General features: G+C 34.2%; 3 protein-coding genes across 4 annotated transcripts; 1 reads left to right on the forward strand and 2 right to left on the reverse strand.

The window, feature by feature from the left end:
* The first annotated feature begins 10,455 nt into the window (after positions 1-10,455).
* Positions 10,456-11,427, forward strand: LOC121266517 (pathogenesis-related genes transcriptional activator PTI5-like). The gene has a single exon (XM_041170366.1). It carries the CDS (start codon positions 10,614-10,616, stop codon positions 11,166-11,168), a length of 555 nt encoding a protein of 184 aa, XP_041026300.1. The 5' UTR covers positions 10,456-10,613; the 3' UTR covers positions 11,169-11,427.
* A 1,579-nt stretch (positions 11,428-13,006) lies between these two features.
* Positions 13,007-14,252, reverse strand: LOC121266187 (ethylene-response factor C3-like). The gene has a single exon (XM_041169935.1). It carries the CDS (start codon positions 14,078-14,080, stop codon positions 13,241-13,243), a length of 840 nt encoding a protein of 279 aa, XP_041025869.1. The 5' UTR covers positions 14,081-14,252; the 3' UTR covers positions 13,007-13,240.
* Positions 14,253-21,495: 7,243 nt separating this feature from the next.
* On the reverse strand, positions 21,496-24,437 carry LOC121264050 (GDSL esterase/lipase At5g45950). 2 transcript variants are annotated; one of them, XR_005940445.1, is made up of 7 exons: positions 24,023-24,437; positions 23,089-23,219; positions 22,752-22,985; positions 22,201-22,450; positions 21,842-22,072; positions 21,786-21,810; positions 21,496-21,606 (listed from the first exon to the last, which is right to left on the reverse strand). XR_005940445.1 is itself a non-coding variant. In XM_041167095.1 (6 exons), the coding sequence occupies exons 1-5, from the start codon at positions 24,318-24,320 to the stop codon at positions 21,882-21,884; spliced, it is 1,104 nt and encodes a 367-aa protein (XP_041023029.1). In that variant the 5' UTR covers positions 24,321-24,437; the 3' UTR covers positions 21,770-21,807; positions 21,839-21,881. The 2 variants fall into 2 exon arrangements, 1 of the variants encoding a protein (XP_041023029.1); XM_041167095.1 differs by lacking the exon at positions 21,496-21,606 and having other exon boundaries at positions 21,770-21,807; positions 21,839-22,072.
* Between the last annotated feature and the right edge of the window lie 974 nt (positions 24,438-25,411).

Genomic DNA, 25,411 nt, shown 5'->3' on the forward strand with positions numbered 1-25,411 from the left:
GTGATCCATGCTTCTGTAGAACATGTCATCATTGAATGTCCTACCGCACTTCAATGGTGAAAACTATGCATATTGGAAAGTACGCATGAGAGCTTTTCTATGAACGAGTATGGTACTCAATTGAACGAGGATGGAATAAACCCGAAGCGAATATTGATGCTTAGACGAGAGATGAGACTAATAATTGTAACTGGAATAGCACGGGACTGAATGTTATCTTCATGGCTGTATCTCCAGAAGAATTTAAGAGAATCTCCATATGCAAGATGGCTAAAAAAGCATGGGACATCGTTGAGGTTACACATGAGGGAACAAAGATTGTGAAAAACACAAAATTACAATTGTTAACCTCAAAATCTGAAGACATTAAGATGCTAAAATATGAAAATTTTAATGATTTTTATGCTAAGCTAAATGACATTGTAAATTCCAGATTTAATCTCGGTAAAAAAGTCGAAGACTCAAGAGTTGTGAGGAAGATTTCGGCCTAAACTGACTGCTATTGAGGAAAGTAAAAATTTGGATGAAATAAGGGTTGGAGAGCTGGTTGGTTCTTTACAAACATACGAATCATCACTTCCCTAAGCAATGAAATGTAACTTTATTGCTTTAAAGACTATAAAAGAAAATCGTGAGGATTTTTCTGATGAAGAAAATCTGAACGATGAGGCCATTACTCTCATTGCGAGAAAGTTCAAAAAAAATATGTTTAATAAAAAGACTAGTAGTAAACAAAAACGAGAAAAAGAATCTTCTGTTAAGAAAAATGAGTCTAAAAATTAGAATAAAGATAAAATTGAGAAAAATGGTAAAGTGAAGTGTCATGAATGTTCTGGTTATGGTCATATAAGAATTAAATGTCCAAATTTCAAGAAAAGTAAATGAAAAGTATTGAATGTCACACTTAGTGACAGTTCAGATTCTCAAAGTTCAAACTCATCATCGGATGATGAAAAATCTTTTACGACTTTTTCTACTGTTGTGAATAATTTTCTTGAGATTACACTAACCAAATTTGAAAGTGAAAGTGATAATAGTGATTTGGATGTAACACTTGTTGATGTTGACCAAGAACTAAGTGTACAAGAGGCATATAATGATTTGTGTGAAAAAGTGGTCAAATAAAAGAAACTTAACAAGAAGTTGTACAATAAACTTACCGCTGTGGAGAATGAGAAAAATAACCTCTCTGAGGTATTACAAAATTCTGATGTTAAAGTATCACGATTAAAATATCAAAAGGCTACACTAGAAAAAGAATTGAAAAATTTTCAGGAGTGCAAACAAAAAACTGCAACACAAAAATTAGAAGAAATGTTGAGTTTTCAAAAGTTGAGTAGTGATAAAACTGGCCTAGGATATACGACTTCCAAAGGGAAAGAAAAACAAGTCTCATCATCCTCTGCCACTATATCTAAATATATTGTTTTTGTTAAAGGAAGTCAAGGTATAAATGTTCAAAATCATGTTATATCTAAGTTAATTCAAAAAATCTACATTGAAAATCAGTCACAAAAATGATGAAGAAAGGTAAATATGAAGGTAAATTTATTTCCACTTGTCATAATTGTGGAGTTGCTAGTCATATAAGGCTACATTGCTATAACTTGTATCAAGTGTAGGAAACTAGAGGTGAAAGAAATTCAAAAAAGAAATGGAAAAGTCTAGAGAACCAAATTGTTGATATAAGTCAACAAATCAACTTCAAAAGTCTCAAACTTGGTGAACTAGTAGATTTCTGCTTTCAAAATAAAGAAAAGATCATTCAAAGCGGTACAAATGAAAAAAAAAAGTCAAAACTCAAGACAAAGTGGGTGATTAAGGAAGATGCTATGTGTCTTGTTGCTCACACAGCACTTTAAATAATGGAAGATTGTCTTTGATACCTGGACAACGCTTGTTCGAGACACGTCTGGAGATAAAACATTATTCAAGAAGGTTGAACCAAGCTATGGAAGCACCATGACCTTTGGAGATGGTAGCAAGGCTGTTATAGAAGGGAAATTGAGTATTAAAATACCTGGATTACCTATTCTTCATAATGTTTTATTTGTTAGTGGTCTTAAAGCTAATCTACTTAACATTAGTCAATTTTGTGATGATAACTTCTCTGTGCAGTTTTCAAAAGATGAATTCAATGTTTATAATCAAGTCGGAAAATGGATCTTAAAGCGCACAAGAACCTCAAATAATTGTTATGGAGTCTCTCCAATGTTAAGGTTGAGCTGTCATAAGGTCTTACTTGATGAAGCTAAGTTGTGACGTCAACACCTAGGACACAATAATTTTAGAGATCTATCAAATATCTCAAAAAGACAAATTGTATTAGGACTACCCAAGGCTAAGGGTGCTAGGGGCGCCCCTTCCCCGCACCTCGCCGCCATGGGGCGGGGGGTGGGGTTTTCACCCCCGTCCCCCACCCCCGGGATGCAGGGGCGGGGTGTGGGGCGGATTCCCAATCCACCCCGTCTCTTTTCACTTAAAAAAATACTACATTTATTTGGTTTAAAAATTATTTCTAAGTGCAAAAGTAATTAAAAATACATTTTTAGACCTAAATTATAAATTTAAATTTTATAAATATGACTATAATTTAGAAACTATGTAATTTTTAAATTTGTTAGTACATATTTTGTGTAAATTGTAGTGTATTAGTTTTTAAACTATGTAGTTTTTAAATTTGCCAATACATATTTTGTGAACAAGTCTAACAAATTGTAATATATATTTATGTTTATATATATGTATAATATATATATATATAAATGTAAGCGGAGGCGGGGCGGGGTTGGATCCTCCCCGCCACCTGCCCTTGCTAGGGGCCCTAGATGTGGGGCGAGGAGCCCCGCCTCTGCATGGGCGGAGCGGGGTTGCCCGCCCCGCCATGCGAGGGCGGAAGGAAGCGGGACGGGGCCCCGCTGCCCACCCCTACCCAAGGCTATTAAAACCAAGAAAATAGTATGTGGAGCATGTCAAGAAGGAAAGCAAACTAGAGTTCAATACAAGAAAACTTCTCATATTCTTACCTTTCGGCTACTTGAGCTATTGCATATGGACTTGATGAGTCCAACACAAACTGAGAGTCTTGGTGGAAAAAAGTATATCATGGTGATTGTAGATGATTTTTCGAGAATACATAGACTATCCTCTTAAAGGAAAAATTTGAAATTTTTGACTTTGCCAAAAAGCTATTCAAGAAATTACAAATAGTGAAGGAAGTTTCTATCTCTAGAATACGTAGTGATGATGTAGAGAATTTCAAAATACTAATTTCACATATTTTTGTGATAAACAAGATATACATCAAGAATTTTCTACACCTATTACTTTACAACAAAATGGAGTGGTGGAAATGAAAAATAGTGCTATTCAAGAAATGGCTCGAACTATATTAAGCAACAAAAAGATGGCACTATATTTTTTGGAAGAAGCTGTAAACACAACAAATCACATCCTGAATCGAGTAGTCCTAAAACCCTGCACCAAACATACACCTTATGGTTTATGGAAAAAATAGCCTCTTGTCACCTAGCTCATCTTGCATTTTTAAGGCTTGACAACGTTACAGCTTGCCTTGTAATACTAGGATATTTTATTTTGTTCTGTTGAATTTCATTAAGGAACAAAAAAATACAAAGAAAAAATAAAAATTTGATTTTTTTAAAAAAATAAAAATACACAACTTATCTCCAGTGTTCGCCAAATCTTTTCAAGGTAAGCTCTACATTATATATATATATATATATATATATATATATATATATAGCTCCAACTTGATTTTTCTTTCTTTTTTCTTTTCCCAATTATCAATTAAATTCAAAATTTGAACTAAGGTTGATTTGTGTGAGTAGAGAGAAAGAGCAAACACTTCTTATAAATGTATTCATGAAAACGTTTTCCCAAAAGTAAAGATGCTTGAAAAAGGCATTTGTAAATACAAGATTTTGGTTAGGATTGAGTGACTAAAATGATAAGGTTTATTCTATCATTGTGTTTATAATTAAGGATAAAGGTAAAATATTTATTGACTCTATCTATAATGTTATTAAGTTTATCCAGAAGTCATAGAATTTGTTTAGATAAGTCAGTTATGTGAAAATCGAATTCGTAAGGCTCTGCACTTATCAAGAACAAAAGTTGACCGAAAGTCAGTTATTGCAGTGAAGAGTTATCGTGAAATGTTAGCAATCCGTCAGGAGACGTCTTTGCAACAGACTACATTCGTCAGTAGAGTCCTAACTTAACTGGAACTCTTTCCAGACTTTATATTAAAGGGGTTCAGTTTATTAATGATCTAAGGAGTTTTTAGTGAGAATATATAGAGAAGATATTTCGTGTGCTTAAGAGAGAAAATTCACTTGAGAATTTTCATCTTATTTTTCATCTCTCCTTGAGTGTGATCGTGCTCCAAGTTTGGAGGATTGTTGATTGGATTTTAGCCATTGGAATTCTAGGAGATAAAACAATATTTGGAGATCGCTAAAGCTTCTGGCTGCTACTACTGTAGAAGACAAACAAGTCGTTTGTCTGGTCAAGTAAGAGAGCCAATTGATAAAGGTTTTGTAATTAAGAACTTATTTGTAATTTGATTTTCAAATAATAAAATTATATTTTCTGGGTTTGGCTACTCCATAGGGTTTTATCTTTGAAAAGTTCTTAAAAAGGTTTCTCTTTGTAACCAATTTATGCGTTATGCAAATTTACTTATTTACTTCAAGATTGCTTAAATTGTCACAAGATTAAGATTTAACCAAGTTGTTTAAGTGAATTGGTATACAATCTCGTGAATACACAGGAGTACATTCGGAATTTCAGCATTGATCGACTATAAAGTTGACTGATTTGGATCACTAAATTGCTTGCTTTTTCTACTCGATTCTCATTCATATTCTCCTCCTATGAATTCCTATTATATTACCTGTCTGCGTTGTTGCCTGTGTTTCCACCATACTTTCATTAAGTACTTTAATGACAACTCTTTTGCATCACTTTGATTTCTCTTTATTTTCCTTTTAAGTGCTACGTGACATCAGCCCACTTACATATACATCTTTGTACCAACCACTTGTTTTGCTAACTGGCCTAAAAGTTTTCCATTGCCAAATTTTTTCATACAATTTTTTTTCATGTCAATCCAATGAATCGTCTTAAGTAAGTGTTTCACACCCCATCATGCTCTCTCAGTCACTTGAGGCAGAGAAGTTTGATGGGCCCAAAGTGCCAGGGAGTCACTCCAATGCCTAAGTTAGTTTGAGCTGGATCGAGTTGGGGAGAAGAAGAAGATCCCGAATTATACATGCAACTGGATATTTTTACTTCTCTCTGTGTCTGGAGCATCCAGTCCTACCTCAGAGGGGGGAACCGTCGCATTCAATGTAGTGGCTCCTGTCAGGGACATGATCACTGGTCAGAATCCCCAGCTGACACCCCTAATCGGTGCAATTAATGTGGCTCCATCTGTCTCTATGCCAGATGATGGGCTTGAGGTAATCGGACTATGGGCCTTGCCAACCATACTCTGGGCTTGGCCTAACTAGGGGGAAATGTCCTTCCAAATTGAATGGACAATTCTTATGAGATGTTAATTTGTCAATCTAGCGGGATCGGAATGAATAGTATATTAAGTTTTGGATTTTTCGTGTTTGGAAAATTTTATGAAATGTGAAGTTGGCAGCTTCTTAATTTTGTCACTTCTTTGTTCGAAATCAAAAAAATTTGCAAGTTAGAATTGGTTCAAGTACTAATTTCAATTTCCAACAAACACCCCTCTAGTGGCTTTTTTCCCTTTCACGTCTTATCCTTCAAAGTGACTGGAGAAAGAATTCAACTTATTTAGCTCTTTAATTAATTATTAACCTATCAAGTAAGATTAACTAAGAGAGAAAGAGAAGAAAAATGATCATATAACGGGCCTTATATATGCCATTCATTGCATTAGGTTGGGCCGCTACATAACAATAAATTAATTAGTGATCAATTTACTGCCTTCGCAAGTAACCTCTACAAAGAGATTAATGATTCCTCCCAAAAAAACTCCTACTCCTTGAATAGATAATAAGATATTATATTTTTCGCATAAAAAGGAGCCTTTTGTCACCCAGCTCATCTTGAATTTTTAAGATTTGACAACATTACTGCTTGCCTTGTAATATTAGGATATTTTATTTTGTTCTGTTGAATTTCATTAAGGAACCAAAAAAAAAAAAATACAAATAAAAAGAAAATACAAAATTGATTTTTTTTTTAAAAATAAAAATACACAACTTATCTCCTGTGTTCACCAAATCTTATCAAGGTAAGCCCTATATCTATATATATATATATAGCTCCAACTTGATTTTTCTTTCTTTTTTATCTTCCCAATTATCAATTAAATTCAAAATTTGAACTAAGGTTGATTTGCGTGAGTAGAGAGAAAAGAGCAAACATTTCTTATAAATGTGTTCGTGAAAACGTTTCCTAAAAGTAAATATGCTTGAAAAAAGTATATGTAAATACAAGATTTTGGCTAGAACTAGGTGACTAAAATGATCAGGTTTATCTTATCATTGTGTTTGTAATTATGAATGAATGCAAAATATTTATTAACTCTATCTATAACATTAGTAAGTTTATCCAAAAATCATAGAGTCTGTTTAGATAAGTCAGTTAGTTGACAATCAAGTCCATAAGGATATGCACTTATCCAGCACAGAAGTTGAACTGGAGTCAATTATTGTAGTGAAGAGTTATCGCAAAATGTTAGCAATCCGTCAGGAGACATCCTTGCGACAGACTAAATTCGTCAGTAAAGTCTTGCCTTAACTGAAACTCTTTCCAGACTTTATATTTAAAAGAATTCGGCTAATTAATGATATAATGAGTTTTTAGTGAGAACATATAGAGAAGATATTCCGTGTGCTTAAGAGAGAAAATTCACTTAAGAATTTTCATCTTATTTTTCTTCTCTCCTTGAGTATGATCGTGCTCCAAGTTTAGAGAATCGTTGATTGGATTTTAGCCATTGGAGTTCTAGGAGAAAATGTAATATTTGAATATTGCCAAAAGTTTTAGCTGCTACTACGGTAGAAGATTAACGGGTCGTTTGTCTGGTCAAGTAAGAGAGTCAATTGACAAAGATTTTGTAATTGAGAACTTATTTGTAATTTGATTTTCAAATAATAAAATTTTATTTTTTGGGTTTAGCTGTCCCGTAAAGTTTTATCTTTGAGGAGTTCTTCAAATGGTTTTCCTTCGTAACCAATCGTTGCGTTATGCAAATTTATTTATTTATTTCAAGTATTTGATTGCTTAAATAGTCACAAGATTAAGATCTAACCAAGTTTTTCAAGTGAATTGGCATACAATCTCGTGAATACACATGAATACATTAGAAATTTCAACATTGATCGACTATAAAGTTGACTGATTTGGATCACTAAATTGCTTGCTTTTTCTACTAAATTTCCATTTCTATTCTCCTCCTATGAATTGCTATTATATTACCCATCTGCGTCGATGCTTGTGTTTCCACCATACCTGCATTGTGTACTTTCGATCACAACTCTTTTTCATCACTTTGATTTCTCTTTAATTTCCTTTTAAGTGCTACGTGACTTCAGCCCACTTACATATATATCTTTGTACCAACCACTGCTTTTGCTAACTGGCCTAAAAGTTTTCTATTGCCAAATTTCTATTTAATAGAAAAGATTTATTTTTTAATAATAAATTTAATTTTTGTCACGAGAATACATGAGACTTACACACTCTAATATAGTAATAATATATTTAATATAGCTCATACAATGTTAGAATAACTACAAATTAACTTTTATGATGTTATAAAATGAGAAAAATATGAAGAAATTAATAGTCTAATAAATCTGAAACAGTTTTTTTTATATGACCAAGCCCTAATTCAAGTTGGCCTTTTTTTTTTCTTTTAGGGGTTTAGTATACGAAATTGATGAGGTTGGTTTGGTTGATTGTGACTCTTTCTCTCATGATATACGCAGTCTTTTATTTATTAATTAATTTTGTCTAATTCAAACCACGTGAATTACTCGGTCTTCAATTAGGATACGCTCTCTTTCTCCAACCAAAAAAATATACAGGGACGCCCTTCAATTTCGTGGCTAATTTATGCTTTCGTCTCTTTGAAAAGTCAGAATAATGGAAGGTTACGAGGGTGATGAGCTCAGATTGTAGAGACTTTTCAAAATGCGGGCGTCATATCATCGCACAAATAAAAGCGACGTCTCTTCCTAGCTACGACCTGCGGTCGACCATGCACATGACAACTACCAATTAACACGGTGCCTACAACAACCCTGGCCTACCACCTAAGCACTGTCTTCCATTTATTTATTTTTCAATTGCCTAATTTGCGTTGTACATGATAAATTACCAACTTGTAAAACTTTTCAATTTCATTAAATTTATTTGTTGAATGTTTGAATTTCATATGTTGAGATATCAAAATATATTTTAAGATGTTGATCATCAGCATGCATGCGTCATTTACTGCCCAGTAATTATCATGCCTTCCTTTCCTCTTCTCGTGTTATGAACTTGTGGTGTGTCTATTATTGATAAATTCGCAAAGGCGTTCATATTTATTTTAAAAATAGTGAAGTCTATTCTAAAAAATTTAATTTTTTTTATGTAAATTTTATATATATATTTTTTAAATAGAATATACGAGACTTTCAAACTCTAAAAATTTGTTTGAAAAAAGTTTTTATCTCAAAATTTTTATTTTATCTCATCACATCTCATTTCCAAATATCAGTTAAATACAAATACTCTCAAATTAATTATTATAACTTTTTTAAACTATTAATTATAACTTTTCTAAATTTTCAAACAAAAAATAAAAAATAATTCAGCTTTTTCAAATTTTCAAACAAAAATAACATTATAAAAATATTTTTTAACAATATTTTAACTTTATAATATTTTTTATTCAATTTTTTTTTCTCTCATTTCCTAAAACTCAAAAAATATTCAACTTAAACTATCTCACTACTATTTACAAAAGTAATAATATCCACACAATACATTTCACAATATATTTCACAACACATGTTTTAAAATAAAGATATTTTTATAAAATGATATTACTTTAAAAATAACCCTCATTTTAAAATATTGTTATGTAAAATGTTGTAAAAAGTGATGTGTGTTTATCATTTTTCATTTAAAAACCATCTTCTATTATTCACAAAATTTTCATCTCATTTCATTTCCAAACATGTCCTAAGACTGCAGATATCATTTATCTAAGTTTTAACCCTAAGACCACGGACTAGGAGCTAATTATGATCTGTTTGCATCTAATATCAAATGATGCATACGTCCAAAAGACAATTAACTAATTAAAAATAGAACTTCATAAAATACAAGTCTCAATTGACATCCAAATTAGTAAACATCAACTAGAAATTGATTTAGAGAGGCGGAAGAGAAAACTAGAGAAAATCAGTTTGATTATTCTAATTTCGATGTCGTGATTATTTATTTTAGTAATTTATTTTGAAAAATTCAGAGCAATCTTATGGCGACATGTATTGAATTTTTGGGCCCGGTGTATGGACATTTTCAGTAGTTGTAATTATAATACAGTTTTATTGTTCTCACATTAAATTTGTGTTCGTGTTTTGGGACTAGTGTGAATGGGCAATAGTAGTACTTCTACGTAGAATTAATAAAATATTATAGATATATTTTACCTCTTTTCAATTTTAAATTTCAATTATTGAGAATGAATCCGTGCGAAGTTTATCATGGGTGTACTTTTTCTTAACATGTGAAAAAAACATATTTATCTATTCCTTTCTTTCGAGTGTGCCTAAAGCTTAGATCATTTTGATCATTGTTAGATCTAGCAAGAAAACGATAATCTTGGTTTTTGTTTATTTGTTATAAATAAATTCTATTGAAAAATGTGAATATTTATTATTTGTAAAATGGTAATAATTTCTAAACTATTAGTGTATCGGGATAAAAAATCAATTTCGTATTTAAAATATATGTAGAAGCTGATATTGTTTAATATAAGAAAAAAATAAAAGAATGAGTAGTTAATATTATAAATAGAAGTGAGAGAAAAAATAATAAAAAAATTATATTAATGGGATAGAGAAAGTATAGAAAGTTGGATGAATGAAGTCTTGGAAAGATTTGTAAAATTTACAATAATAGAAATGATGTCTTTTAGCTAAAATTTAGAAAAATTGAAAAGGAATGGAACTCGAAGGCTATTAGAGCAGAATGTATAAAGTATTTTCTAGCTGTTTTCCACGATTGAGACTCATGTCCACACCGAGCCTAGCTATAAGACGGAAAATTCCAGATACGTAATATACAAGGAAACAAATAGTAATGTTTATCAGTCTACCTACCAACCAACACGTAAGTAAAAAAAAAAAAAAAAAAGGAAATTAATCACTGTTCTCTTTGGTTCCACGTACGTACGTGTGGCTAGGAAGCCATATTATATTCCAAAGATAAATAGATTTCTAGAGTCGCCCAACACAATTTCAGTTTTCAAAAACTCCAGTACCAAGAAATACCCACCCCCACCCCACCATCTAGATCAGTAGAATAAGGAAATAATCAAGGAGGCAGCCATGGTTTTAGCCGCCCAAAGTGAGCTGCCATTAAACGAGAACGACTCACAAGACATGGTTATATTCCATGTCCTAAACGAGGCCATGTCGCTCAACGGTTCCTTTGTACCCCAAAGGCAGCACCAAATCAATACGTCAAGCAGCAGCAGCAGCCTTAGCCTAGAACCGGCCCGGAACATTGCCAAGAAACACTACAGGGGCGTTAGGCGTCGACCGTGGGGGAAGTACGCGGCCGAGATTCGTGACTCGTCACGACATGGTGCCCGTATATGGCTAGGAACGTTCACCACCGCTGAAGAGGCTGCCTTGGCTTATGATAGGGCGGCTTTTAGGATGCGTGGCGCCAAGGCCCTTCTGAACTTTCCTGCCGAAGTGGTGGATGCATCTTCCACCTTGCAAATATTCCATCAGAATTCCAGCATGATGAGCTCAAACAATAAGCAAGATTCAGATTCCAGTATTGGTAGCTCTGGTTCACATTCCGTTGGGACCTCACGATCAGAATCGGAAAGTAGCTGTAGCACAGGTGGGGAGGCAAAAGACATATCCGGTTAGATAACCCAGAATAAAGGAGTTTAGTCAGAAACCTTAATAGTACTAGTTCACAGTATATTTCATGCAATACGAGGATAGAGCTGAGTGAATGCTTTTGATTTTCTTTGTTGTCTGTTTTGCTTAATTTTGCCGTCTTTTTACGGGTCCTAGCCTTCTTTGTGTATATAATAGGTCTAGTCAAAGAGATTGTATTCCTTGTAATTTGCTTAGCAGAGTGAAAAATGAACAGTGTACTAGAAAAGTCATATATATCTAATTATTGTTTGGTATCATGTAATAAGAAGGCCACATGAGCAATGCAAAGTGTTCGTGATAAAAGTTGGTTTTCGACAAAAATAAAGTCTTTACTTGGTAATAAGATCAAATTCCAAAGCCAATCTCAACCCAAAATGCTTTTATTCAAACGGTGGCTGGTTTTATCTGGTTAAATCTTATCATATTTTGATAGCGAATGAGACTGTCTCCAACTCTCTCTCCATTGACCAACTAGATGATCGGTACATTGATTCAAAAAAAAAAAGATGATCGGTACATATCTTAGGGCCATTTATGAATGTTAATTGCTTTTGCCATTGGATATGCTTAAACATTAAGGTGCAGTATGGTGAAATGAGATGATATCATGATTTTAGATGAAAGTTGAATAAAATATTATTTTTTAATATTATTATTTTTTTAAATTTTGAAAAAGTTGAATTATTTATTATGTTTTGTATAAAAATTTGAAAAAATTACAATAATGAGATGAGATGAAACACTTTCAATATCTAAACGGAACTACATAACTTTTCTACTAGCGGAATTAGAATTTTGATACCAAAAAATTAATTTTACCAGTAAAACATAGTCGTACATATATATATATATGTATATCATGGCTGGTCCAATACTCATAATAAGAAAAAAATCCTAAAATCCCTTCTAGATGATCTGCCACGTCAAGAAATATTATTTCGTGTGGTTGTCAAATAGTTGGAGAATTAATTACCTTGATCAACTACCTCCTTATAATCGGTGTAATTGGGTTATCTATATAAATTTATATCAAGAGATCATAAAGTTTCTAGAAGTAGTACTAAAAGTATATATTTATATATCTACGAAAAATCAATAGTAATAAAAACGTTAAAACTATTTTTGACTTGAACTTATGTTCTGTATATATTATCTGTACGTTGGAGAATACTATATGAAAAATATAAACTTTCTTGTCTTATATATAGGAATGAAAGAATATATAGATATTATCTGTTGCTACCTACTCCCACGTAACCAGTAACATGTTTGTTTTGTTGTTGTTGTTGTTTAATCTTTAACTAATCATGAGTACGAGGGAACCTATTCCACGTTAAAACCTATATAGAACTAGAAGTCGGCTAAATTCAATCATTTATATATCTTTTTCCTGCTTTTTAATACTTAATTAAGTGACTATATGCCCGCCCAGATGTTTACTTTCTTCCCGATTTCTTCATAGATATTTAGCGTATCGATCGTTAGCGATTAGTGAAAGTGAAAAGTATTCCTTCATTTACTTTTTACAAAACAAAAAATAAAAGAGTGAAAAGTGGGTCTCCTTTTCTTTTCGACCAGAATTTTTCCCATTCGTATTTTTCATTCCAATATAAATTTGGGGTGTAAATAGGTAATATTGGCGGACATAATTTTGTCAATCGAATTCTCCTACCATCATTGGTCTCTACGAACTTAAGGTAAAGAAGGAAGTGTAAATTCAGTTGTGTTGTTGGAGAAATCAGCAAGAGATGTACCTTAGTAGGAAATTATGTTTGGACAAAGTGAACTGAAAAAACTTAACAGTTCGGTCTTGTCGTGCATTTACATACTTTAAATCCATCGTTCTGTCCTCAGTAATCCTGGTCTATGAGCAACAAAACTTTAAGAGATGGATGCCTAACTAAAAATAACCCAGACAATCTAATTCCCTATTTGGGATGTTGCATATTGCAAAGAATACATCATCTACATGCATCTGTAAATGTTATACATAAATACCGGTAATTGGAAGTAACTCTCTCTTTTCACTTTCTGTGGGCAACTCATCCAGTCTTTATTCAAAAAGAAGAGAGCAAGCTGTCCAAGTAATCAGTCCCAAGGTCCTGAAACTCAACAACATCAAATTCATTCCCTAGTATATTTTCCATGCTTGTTGTTTTCTTCAACGCAGGTTGTTCAATAGTCATGTCAATATCTTGTTCAAACTCCCTCGATGCTGATCTCTTCCAAGGATTGCAAACTTTCTCAGCACTGCACCCAAGAAATGTGCAAGCTGGGTCCTCTCCTAGTCCTTTATTTGATATGGAAGAACAGGACACATCATTTCCTGAGTAATCAAGTCCTAAAGCCTCGGCAACCGTCTCAAGTGGGAAGTTGAGATATGCCTTGGGGGCTCTAATTCTCAAAGCCGCCTTGTCATAGGCCAAAGCTGCTTCCTCTCCCGTGTCAAAAGTCCCAAGCCAAACTCGTGCCCCTTTTCTTGAAGAGTCCCTTATCTCTGCCGCATACTTCCCCCACGGTCGCCTCCTTACTCCCCGATAGTGCCTTGTAGCGGCCTTCTCTGCTCTTGCATTAGGCTTTTGTAAGCACAAGCCTGTGGCACCATTGCTTTCTAAATTGTCATTACAGGACTGTTCCATATTGCTTGCAGGGACCACAATCCCATCTAGGAGTGCTTCCCAGGCCTCAGCTCCCATTGATATCCACCTTCCTAGACTTGGCAAACGTCTTAGAATTTCCTTGGAACCATCTCTCCTATCAAGACTAGGAAGTTCTTCCCAGGGTCTGGACAACTCTGGTGTATATCTTGTACCCGGACCATCCCCACTAATAAAGCTCGCCCACACGTTCTCTAGAATTGCTCCGGGTGCTGGAGGGTCTTCACAATTCTTAGACATATTTCCAATTACAAGCTCTATTTCCAAAAGCCAAGTAAAGTGGAGAAGAGAAGTGGGAAATCTTGGAATAAAGAATTAAAAAGCTGTAGAGCTAGCCGCGTGATATCTGTACAGCTCAGCTATGCCTTTATCCTACTTCATTAACGGAAGGAACCCATTCGGAAACTTATGGTTTCATCCACTGACCAGCTAAAATCAAGCAGGAGAATAGGGTTCAAAACTTTAAACGCAGAGCAGAGTTCAGGTTGTATATTATATGTCAACTATGTTGACATCATGTGTGATTGTTCTCATCATCTATTGGGCTTAATCTATATAGATTCTATGTACTTTGCATATAATATTGGAAAACCTTCCGACAATTCATGATCAATTACATAAGAAAAAGAGAAGCAGAAGAAATGGAAAGCGGGCTAGAGTACATTACATACATTTTAAAGTTTGTATCAATAGACATCAGTTGTCATTATCCTTCCTCAAATAGCAAGCCTGCCTGTACACAGCTTAGAAAAGGGCGAAAAAAGCAGGCCTACCTGTAATTGTATACAACTTCAATGACCTATTATAAATTGTTCTTTCTGCAGATTTTAGTTATGTTTTAATCTTAGAATGATGTATTTAAATGTTAATTGCAGGGTCAGGTTCTAAGATTTAAGGTTTTTGAGGGCAATAGTCTAAAGACCTAAATAATTAAGGGTCTTTGTGCAAACCGCATTGACCAGTTCTTGAAGTTACTGGATTAACAAGGATAATGCACGTGTAATTCTGAAAAAGAATGTTGCGAGGGGAGGTTAAAAGCTTCGTTGTTTCTTTAGGAATACACTTGAGGAGAACAGGGGCAGTTTCTTTTTCTCATCTCTCGAGTGAAAGCTCTGAAGCGATTCTATAATGCGGAATAAATATTTTACAAATAAGAATCGATAAGTTTAATGACAAAAACAGTACCTCCAGCCATTGATACTCCTCACTGTTTTGCTGTGGTTTCTCACTGATGTTGGCACTACCAAATTCTACTTCACTCTATTTAGATGGTATAAGACTGAAGGGGATTGAGTGAGTAAGTTTGGGAACCAAACACAGTATTTATAGACGAAGCCTCCATCAAGCTTCGGTGCTGCGTGTCCCACGTGCTCAGATTTTCATGGGATCAGTTTCTACATTCTATGAACGTGATGAACAAGTCAGAGTGGACCACTTCAAGGGCTCCTAAACTTAAGGAAGCTAGAGACTCGTTCTCACGAATGGCCTCCGTGAGAAACGGTCAACATTCTCCTACTTGGTCCAAACTTCTAATCTAATATTTCATCTTAAACCCATTGATAATCTACATTTAAGTAATAAATACATGAATTATGGCGATAGGTTCTCTAATGACGAGTATTATCTTCCATTTATTACCATGTATTTATTTCTTAAACATTATAATTTATGTGGCAACAATTTCTTAATGAATAAACCCTATGTTTATTCTTGGTCCAACACAGATGAATTTTCTCAAAATTAAATTCAGGTGCACATCAATATGAGAAAAAAAATCAAAATATTTAAGAATTTCATTAAAATAACATTGTTCATACAACGAAAAATTACATAATGGAACCAAGTCTCATATTCACTACATGATCCTTGAATTTCAACGGTAGCATGCCCTTAGTCAAAGGATCAGCGATCATTAGCTCAGTGCTGACGTGCTCAATGACCACTTTCTTTTCTTTAACACGTTCCCTTATAGCTAAATATTTAATGTCGATGTGTTTACTTCAACTCTCACTTTTGTTGTTCTTAGCCATAAAAACAGCAGCTAAATTGTCGCAATATATTCTCAATGGACTAGAGATAGAATCCATAATTCTAAACTTAGAAATGAAACTCTTAAGCCATACACCATGTGAAGTAGCCTCAAAACAAGAGACGAACTCGGCTTCCATAGTGGAAGTGGCAGTCAAAGTCTGCTTGGCACTCCTCCATGATACAGCTCCACCGGCCATCAAAAAAATGTATCCTGATGTTGATTTGCGTGAATCAATACAGCCAGCAAAGTCAGAATCTGAGTAGCCAATTACTTCCTGATTGTCCGTCCATCTATACATAAGCATGTATTCTTTGGTTCCTTGAAGGTACCTCATTACTTTCTTTGCAGCTCTCCAGTGGTCTAAACCTGGATCACTCTGATATCGTCCCAACATTCCCACAACAAATGCAATGTCAGGTCTTGTACAGACCTGAGCATATATTAGGCTTCCGACAGCAGAAGCATATAGAATGTTCTTCATTTGTTCCCTTTCAAAGTCATTCTTCGGGCATTGGTTCAAATTGAACCTATCACCCTTCACAATGGGAGCTACACTTGGTGAACAATCCTTCATCCGGAATCTCTCTAAAACTTTATTAATATAGGTTTCCTAAGACAGACCAAAGATACCTCGAAATCTGTCTCTATAGATTTTAATGCCAATGACATAAGATGCCTCACCCATATCCTTCCTATCAAAATTTTTAGAGAGGAATTGTTTTACCTCATGTAGCAAACCCTTATCCTTATTTGCTAGCAAAATGTCATCCACGTATAAAACAAGAAAACAGATTTTACTCTCACTAACCTTCTGGTATATACATTGATCCATAATGTTTTCTACAAAACCGAATGAAGAAATTACATTATGAAATTTCAAATACCACTGGCGGGATGCTTGTTTTAAACCGTATATGGATTTCTTGAGCTTGCAAACCAATTACTCACCATCACTAGAGGGGAATCCTTCAGGCTGTTTCATGTAAACCTCCTCCTCTATATCTCTATTGAGAAATGCATTTTTCACATCTATTTGTTGCAACTTTAAGTCAAAATGAGTTACTAATGCCAAAATAACACGCAATGAATCTTTCTTAGATACAGGAGAGAAAGTCTCTGTGTAATCGATTCCTTCTTTCTGAGTGAATCCCTTAGCAACGAGTCATGTCTTGTATCTCTCAATGTTGCCCAATGACTCTTTCTTTGTCTTAAAGACCCATTTACATCCAATGACTTTTACACCATTAGGCAACTCAACAAGATCTCAGACTGCGTTACTCTTCATAGAATTCATTTTTTTCTTCATGGCATTGTACCATAATTCTGATTCTTTGCAACTCATGGCTTGTGAAAAGAACTCGGGATCATTTTCGGCTCCAATGTTATAGTCAGATTCTTGCAGATACACAACATAATCATTAGGAATTGCTCATCTCCTTGCTCTAATAGATCTTCTTAATGTTGTACCATCATCTTCCTGAAAAGTATGTGGTTCAACTTGTTGTTCAAAAGTTATTGGCAACTCTTGAACTACCTGATCTACTGGAATGTCGTCAGTAGCTTGTGGAACTTCAATGATTGGTCGTTCAACACCAGTTTGTACTTGAGGGGTGCTGTAAACAATAACCAATCTATCACTTGAGGTGGAAGGTTGAGATTTTGAATGATCATTCTCATAAACTATGTTCCTGGTTTGATCGCTCCCACTGATCAAGTCATTTTCAAGAAACTTTGTATTTATTGATTCCACAATCCTAGTACTGTGAGATGGACAATAAAATCTGTAACCCTTAGACTTTTCAGCATATCCAATGAAATATCCACTAATGGTCCTTGGGTCTAATTTCTTCTCTTGTGAATTATAAATTCTCACCTCAGACAGGTATCCCCAAACGCGCATATGTCGCAAACTCGGTTTCCAACCTTTCCATAATTCAAATGGCGTTTTAGAAACAGCTTTGGTAGGAACTCAGTTTAATATATACACTATCATCTTAAGTGTTTCAGCCCACAAGGATTTAGGAAGATTGGAACTGCTAAGCATACTCTGCACCATGTCCAATAATGTTCGGTTTCTTCTTTATGCTACACCATTCTGGTCCGGTGAACCAGGCATGGTATATTGGGTAACAATCCCATGCTCTTGAAGAAACTTTACAAATGGCCCAGGTGCTTGTCCATCTTCTGTGTATCTACCATAATATTCTCCACCTCTATCTAATCTCACGATCTTAATTTGCTTGCCGCATTGTTTCTCTACTTCAGTCTTAAAGATCTTAAAGGCATCTAATACTTCGTTCTTGTTATGAAGCATGTAGAGATACATATATCGTGAGTAATCATCTATAAAAAAGATAAAGTATTTCTGACCATGTGAGTCCATGTCTGGACTACATATATTAGTATGTATGATCTCTAATATGTCTGAACTCCTTTTGGCACATTTCTTTGACTTGTTGGTCTGCTTTCCTTTTATGCAGTCCAGACAAGTCTCAAAATCAGTAAAATTCAGAGTATTAAGTATAATTTCATTTACTAATCTTTTAATTTTATCTATGGAGATATGACCTAATCTCTGGTGCTATAATTTAGAGGAATCCTCATTAATAACATATCTTTTAGTACTGATGTGAACATGCATTGAATCATAAGTGGCATTGTTTTGTAAATTAATGCAGCAAAGACCATCAGACAAAGTATCATTCCCAACACAATCAAATTTATAAAATAAACTGAATGATTTATTTGAAAAATTAAAGGAATATTCAAAAGGTACGAGTCTTGAAACTGAAATCAAATTTCTAGAGAAACTTGGAACATAAAAGGTCTTTTCCAACTTTAAAACAAAACCAGTAGATAAAATTAAATAGCAAGTTCCTATAGCTTCCACATGCGAGCCCATCTTGTTTTCTATTATGATGCTTTGCTCATTTCCCACTGGCTTTCTTAGGTTTTGCAAACCCTACAAGGAATTTGAAATGTGGATTGTTGATCCAGAATCAATCCACCATGTGTTAATATTGACATTAACTATATTAGATTCATAACAAACAAATAAGGTTGTATTACCTTTGTCTGCAAGTCATTTCTGAAATTTAGGGCATTCCTTCTTCATGTGTTCCTTCTTTTTACAGAAGAAACACCTGGAATCTTTCTTAATACCACCTTGAGGAGGTATTTTTCCTTTTCATTTCTGATTGGCTTGAGATTTGCCCTTTCCACGCGTTGCCAACATTGCACTTTCACCCTGTTCCATCATCAGTCTCCATTTCTCTTGAACACACATGGTCATGAGTTCATTAATTGACCATTTATCCTTATGTGTATTGTATGAGATTTTGAAGGATCCATATTGATGCGGGAGGGTGTTCAGGATATAGTGCACCAGGAAGGACTCCGACATTTCAACCTCGAGTTTCTTCAATTGAGCCACATTGTCCCTCATTTGCATGATGTGCTCACGCACACCTTTCACACTGGTGAGCCTTAGGGATGAGAACTTCATGATTAGGATGCTTGCTAGTGCCTTGTCTGAAGTGACAAATTGTTCATCAATGGCTTTTAGCAAGTCTCGGACATTTTCATGCTAATCGACAGAACCACAAATACCAACAAAAATTCTAGTCTTAATGAACATCATGCTGAGCCGATTAGATCGCTCTCATCGCTCATAAAGCGCGATGTTCACTACAGTGCTGGTATCAGTTACTGCTGGTGATTCGTCTTTCCTAATAACTTTTCTATGTCCATCCAGCCTGAATGAAGAAAAACTCTCTCCTTCCAGACCTTATAGTTATCTCCCTTAAGTTCAGGGATATCATAACGAATATCAAAGAAATTTGCAGGTTGTGCAACTGCATAAAATTATAAATTACATGCTTACGTTAAAACTGAGGCCTAAAAAATATCATGTTTTACCAATGTAAATCATGCTTAAAATTTGAATCTAATGACATAAAAATTGCATGTGGGCTAAAATTTTAATTCAAGTAGATTCAATTAATCTTTATGATAGAATTTTATCAAATTATTTACTTAATTCATAATTCTAAATGGTATATTATGATTTGATGTATATTCTATCTTATATTAAACTTTTATGATAAAACTATCAAATTATTTACTAAATTCATAATTCATGTGGGTAATTTATGAATAACTTGATATTTTATCCTAATTAATAATATAAATATAATAAAAATTCATGTATGATAAAATTTATTATATTAAGTATAATTAATTACAATTAATGTCTAATATTCTTTATGTAATCCTAATTAATCCTAATATATAACTTTATTTAATTAAAGATGTTGTGGCTATTCTCTAATTAATTAAAATTATATAGATCACTAGACATTAAATAACATAAGACAAACTTAATATTATGAATTGCATAATTTTAACTAATACTAACATGTTATTATTATGCACAAATATTCTAATAATATAAGGATAAATATTGCATAATCAAAACTATAATATTAACATTTAATATCATGCCTTTAACTATATACTCATCCAAAATTGTATGTATTAATATAGAGCAAAATTAATCAATTCATGCAAACTAAATATGAGCATAATAAATAAATTTGCACAACAATTATCCAAATTACAAATAATTAAATCAAATAAAAATTATAGGCACAACTATACATCATAATAATTATAAACACAAAGGGCGTAGGCCCAAAAACCCACTTTGTGCAAACCGCATTGACCAGTTCTTGAAGTTACTGGATTAACAAGGATAATGCACGTGTAATTCTGAAAAAGAGTGTTGTGAGGGGAGGTTAAAAGCTTCGTTGTTTCTTTGGGAATACACTTGAGGAGAACAGGGGCTGTTTCTTTTTCTCATCTCTCAAGTTCTTGGAATTGACGAGCAGCATTTCTTTGGACTTTTTCTTCGTCTTTTAACGAAACCGAGTGCAGGCAAGGGGGAGTTGTTAATGTGCATGTTTAATGCTCCAAAAGAACAAAGACTGTGATTTGCTACTGGCAGTGCGATTGTAATGTTCTGTGCATTAGAACTTCCATAACATGACGAACAGAGAGAGAGAGAGATTATGATTCTTCAAAAGGTACCTTAAACCAGTTTGCATGGCAATCATTGCGCTGGTTATTTCTTAAGTTTCAAGAATGGTTTGGACTTTGGATGGATATACGAATGAATAGCTGGGAATACAAACCGCACGCGTTGCCTTGGAATACAACAACAAAAAAGAGAGTATCCAAAACGACAAAACGAGGAGGTTTTTATGTGCTTAATATCGAAGCAAGGGATACTACCATACAAGGATGCCAGCCATTTAAATTCAATGTATACGAGAGAAGAAATTACTTCAATAATCGGAACAAATTGAAAACTGTGGCCGCAAATTGACTTGTTTTTTTTTAATGTGGGGATTAATTTATAAGGAATGTTTTTGATGGAATAACGGCCAAGTTTGACTTTTGATCCTTGTGTGTTTTTATGCGAAACGTTAGTTCGAATACGTGGAGTGCAAATTGGAGAAGTTAGTGAAACTTGGGCCTTAACTTTCATGGGTTCAGCGCCAGGATTAGTCCATAACACAAATGATCAAAGATGAAGGCCGAAGCCCACAAAGGAAACAGCCCATCCAGACGAAGAGTCGAACTCTAGAATATGAATCTTAATTTATCTAGTTAAGATTGAAATTAAGTTAAAAAACTAAAGTCCGACGTATTATCCCTACACTTACAAATTAATTTGAGGAAAAATCTAATTGTAAACGATTATGCGTACTAATACGCACTCTCATTCAATATGATTAGTCAAAAAGTAGATTTTATTAAAAACAGTATTAATTTGAATTTAGAATATGAAGGCAACAACATTAATATACAGATTGAAATACAAATTTACTTATACATAACAAAACTCTTAATTTGACACTCGTCGTGCCAAGCTAGCTAGTTTGCTAAAAGTACATAGAAAATGCAGCCACAACATGATGTTGTACGTACGTACGTCGACCCAATAAACTAGTTCGTGAGTTCTTGGCTAAGCGATTTAACAGCCTCATCTGCTATGATCTTGTACATTTTCTCCGTCGGATGAACAGCATCCCAAAACACGTACTTTGTTGGATCAGTACATGTAGTTAACCCCTTGCATGTTTCTCCATATTCTATGGCTCCTGTCCCGCAACACCCCTTCGCAGTTTCCTTTAAATCTGCAGGTTTTTATTCTTTTTCAGATATTTCATTTTCTTTCTCAAAATTGGAGATGAATTTCCCATGCAGCAGCTTGTATGTAAAAAAAGCAAGACAAGCTCAAGATGGCAATTTACTAATTACGTACCGTATAACATGGGATGGGATACTGCTTTCTGTAGGACACCATATACATCAACAAAAGCGATTTTCATCCTTAAAGCTGCCTTGATGGTTGCCAGTCTCTTCTGTACCTTGGAATTGAATGAGACGACTACTTTGTTATAACTCTCCACACATGATGCTGTCTGGCCCATCATTGTCTTCACAAGTGGCATGCATCCAATAGGCGGTACCCCGACAACAACCAATCTTGTGGCTCCTAGTCCGTGCATTAACTGCAATTAAATACAAAGCGTCGGTCGATCACGAAATATCTGAGCATTTGGAACATCTGAATGAAAATAAAACAAGCTCGAGAAAGAATTGATGGCGAAGAAAAAAGCAAATAATATTACGATTAGGAATTGAATCTTTACATCATATTATTATCATATTTTTATTCTTAATATATCACATATTATTTAATACGATCAAATAGATTAAAAAACCCAACTAATAATTATCTGAGTACCCTCAAATTAAAGCAATATTTATGAAAGGGTGAAGTAAGCAAGGAAACAAGAGAGAGAGCAGCACCTCAATGTCACGAGACATGGATGAGACCAAGAAATCCTGGTACTGTTGCACAGTGAATTGCTTAGGGCGGACTAATTCCAAGTAGTAGTTCTGGAGAAAGTCATTTGTGCCCATACTTAAAACAAACACAGCACGTCTGATAATATCGTTTGCCTTCTTCTCACCCACCAACTTTCTCAGATGGATCTTGTAATGCATAAAATACTCCAGCTGATTGGAAACGGGCAACACATTCTGCAAAAACCAATGAAAAACAAAGAGATCATGAATTATAAGCTGTACGTGGGAAATCAAGACGAAGGTGGTGAGTTCTTTATATATGGTCTAAAGACTTTACCGAAAGATTGGCAGTAAGGTCATCGTAACCTGAAGCAGCTGATGCAAAACTGACACCATGTAGCAGATCTGTTGGCTTTAAATTCAGATCAAGAAAGGCTGGAACTTGTTTTGTGAAGCCAATGGCCTCCGCTGAAAATTAATACGGATTCGGCAACACAAACACTTCTAATTAATTAAGGGCGTGCTTTAATTTCAAGACATAATATTTAAAAAAGACAAGGTCCTGAGATTAATAATATATGGCATGCATCATATATAGGGGCAACATGCATAATAAATATGCAAACGTAGCTAGCTAGTTATGACATTAATTATATTTTATTCTTTACATAATTATCAACTGAAATGGATAGCTAGCTGGAAGTGATTTGTCCCATAACTTTTCCCATATATTTTTTCAAAATTTAAAACAAAATTTATATTAAAAAGTTATATTTAAACAATTTTTTAATTTTATAATAGTTTTATCCAACTTTTTTTCTTCAATTTCTTAAAATCTAACAAAATATCTTAACTTAAATAATTTTACTATTATTTAAAAAATTCTTATCTCATCTCACTAATAATTCACAGAACTTTCATTTCATTTTATCAGTAACTATTATAGGAAATGATAATTATGACGTAGTTTGTAAATTATTCTTAGACACGGAAAATTAAGACTGAAAATGGTTCCTCTTTTTAAGCTTGCTATTTGAAGATCCCAAGAGCTAATGACCCACAACACAAGTACGTTACAAGGACCCTTCTTTCCAAAAAGCAATAAACTCCAAAAACGCCCTGAAGACTAGCTAGCTTGTGAAAGGTACTATATATATATATATATATATATATATATATATATATATATAAATCAAGTTGTGAAGAAAAAAAAAACATTGATCGGATAATTGGGTACACCTAGCTAGCTAGCAATGGCTCATGTGAATTACCAATGAAGTCCGTGGCGAGTCTTCCATTACTAAACCTTCCCGTCGGGCGGCCATTAAAGAAGTCCCTCCCGTAGGGTGCGAAGTTGCCCTTCATGGCCGTTTGAAGAATGTTGTTATTGCCGGGATCGACGCTCGAATCACCAAAAACAAGGATTGCTGTCACGTTATAGCGAACTGCCAATTGCCTCACCTGACCCACGCCCAGCGCTCGTGACAGCAACGGCAACAAAGCCAATGCCAAAATCATCAGCATTCTCACACAGCTCGTTGCTTGCATATAATTGAGCGACATCATCATGAATTTAGTCGAATTTAAGATCAAATCTAGCTAGATCGTACTACTGTTGGGGAGCTGAGAAATATAATTTATAGTTTTGAGATCATGTGCTGGCATGAACTTGAATATAAAATTCCCACCTCTCCATAAATAGGCTGGTGGGAAATAGGTATTGTTTGTTGAGCATTTATCATATGTCTGAGATGACCTTTGAAAGATAGTGTTCGTGGTTGACCTTTGAATTCAAGCTACAGCTAGCTAGGGTAACAGTTAATGTGGCCGGGCATGGATAAGTACTGGATATATGCGTATAAAGGCTTGAATTTCTATCACGTACGTCGCCTGCTCCCACATCTTTACATAATTAGTTTAATTGGGAGCTGCTTCGTCACGATAATTGCAAATATGGTTCATTTATGGAGCCTAGTGCCAGAGTGAAAGAATTAGAACCTAACCACATGAAGAGGTACTGGACCTTCATTTCTCCATCTAATATTGCAAGACTATATAGATGGAGATCTGCAAATTGACCCTCACAATATATATATATATATATATATATATATATATATATATATTCCACACGTACTTGGCAACTAAATTGATCATAGATACAATTAATCTTCACCTATCTTGATAATATAAGTACCATTTCAACTTACTAATTAAGAGCAGTCGAATATAGGTCCACCTCCTGGTCTAGCTAGGGTACTGGGGAACTTAGAATCGAACGAGGGTACTAAATTTATGAATTTCGAATAATAAGAGGAGGATAAGAAACAATAGATTTCTAGGTAAGCTAACAAGATTTGCGGCTGAAAGCGGCCTGGATGCATGGGACAGCTATATATGTTGTTAGTGATCGATTTTAATCGTGCAAGAAGCTATAAATAAATATATATATATATATATATATATATATATATCTCCTTATATTTAAAAGAACTTATCACCTTATAAACAGTAAAATAAACAGTAATAAACAGTAATTTATTTTACGTTTTCTCCCTCCCCTCACGTCCCTCTCTACCTCACAGCAAAATCACCATTTCCCCTTTGTCCCTTTCTGTAAATTCACCACAAATTCATCACAAAATAACCACACAAATCAC

The sequence above is a fragment of the Juglans microcarpa x Juglans regia genome, chromosome 5D, assembly GCF_004785595.1.
Source record: "Juglans microcarpa x Juglans regia isolate MS1-56 chromosome 5D, Jm3101_v1.0, whole genome shotgun sequence".
Lineage (NCBI taxonomy): Eukaryota > Viridiplantae > Streptophyta > Magnoliopsida > Fagales > Juglandaceae > Juglans > Juglans microcarpa x Juglans regia.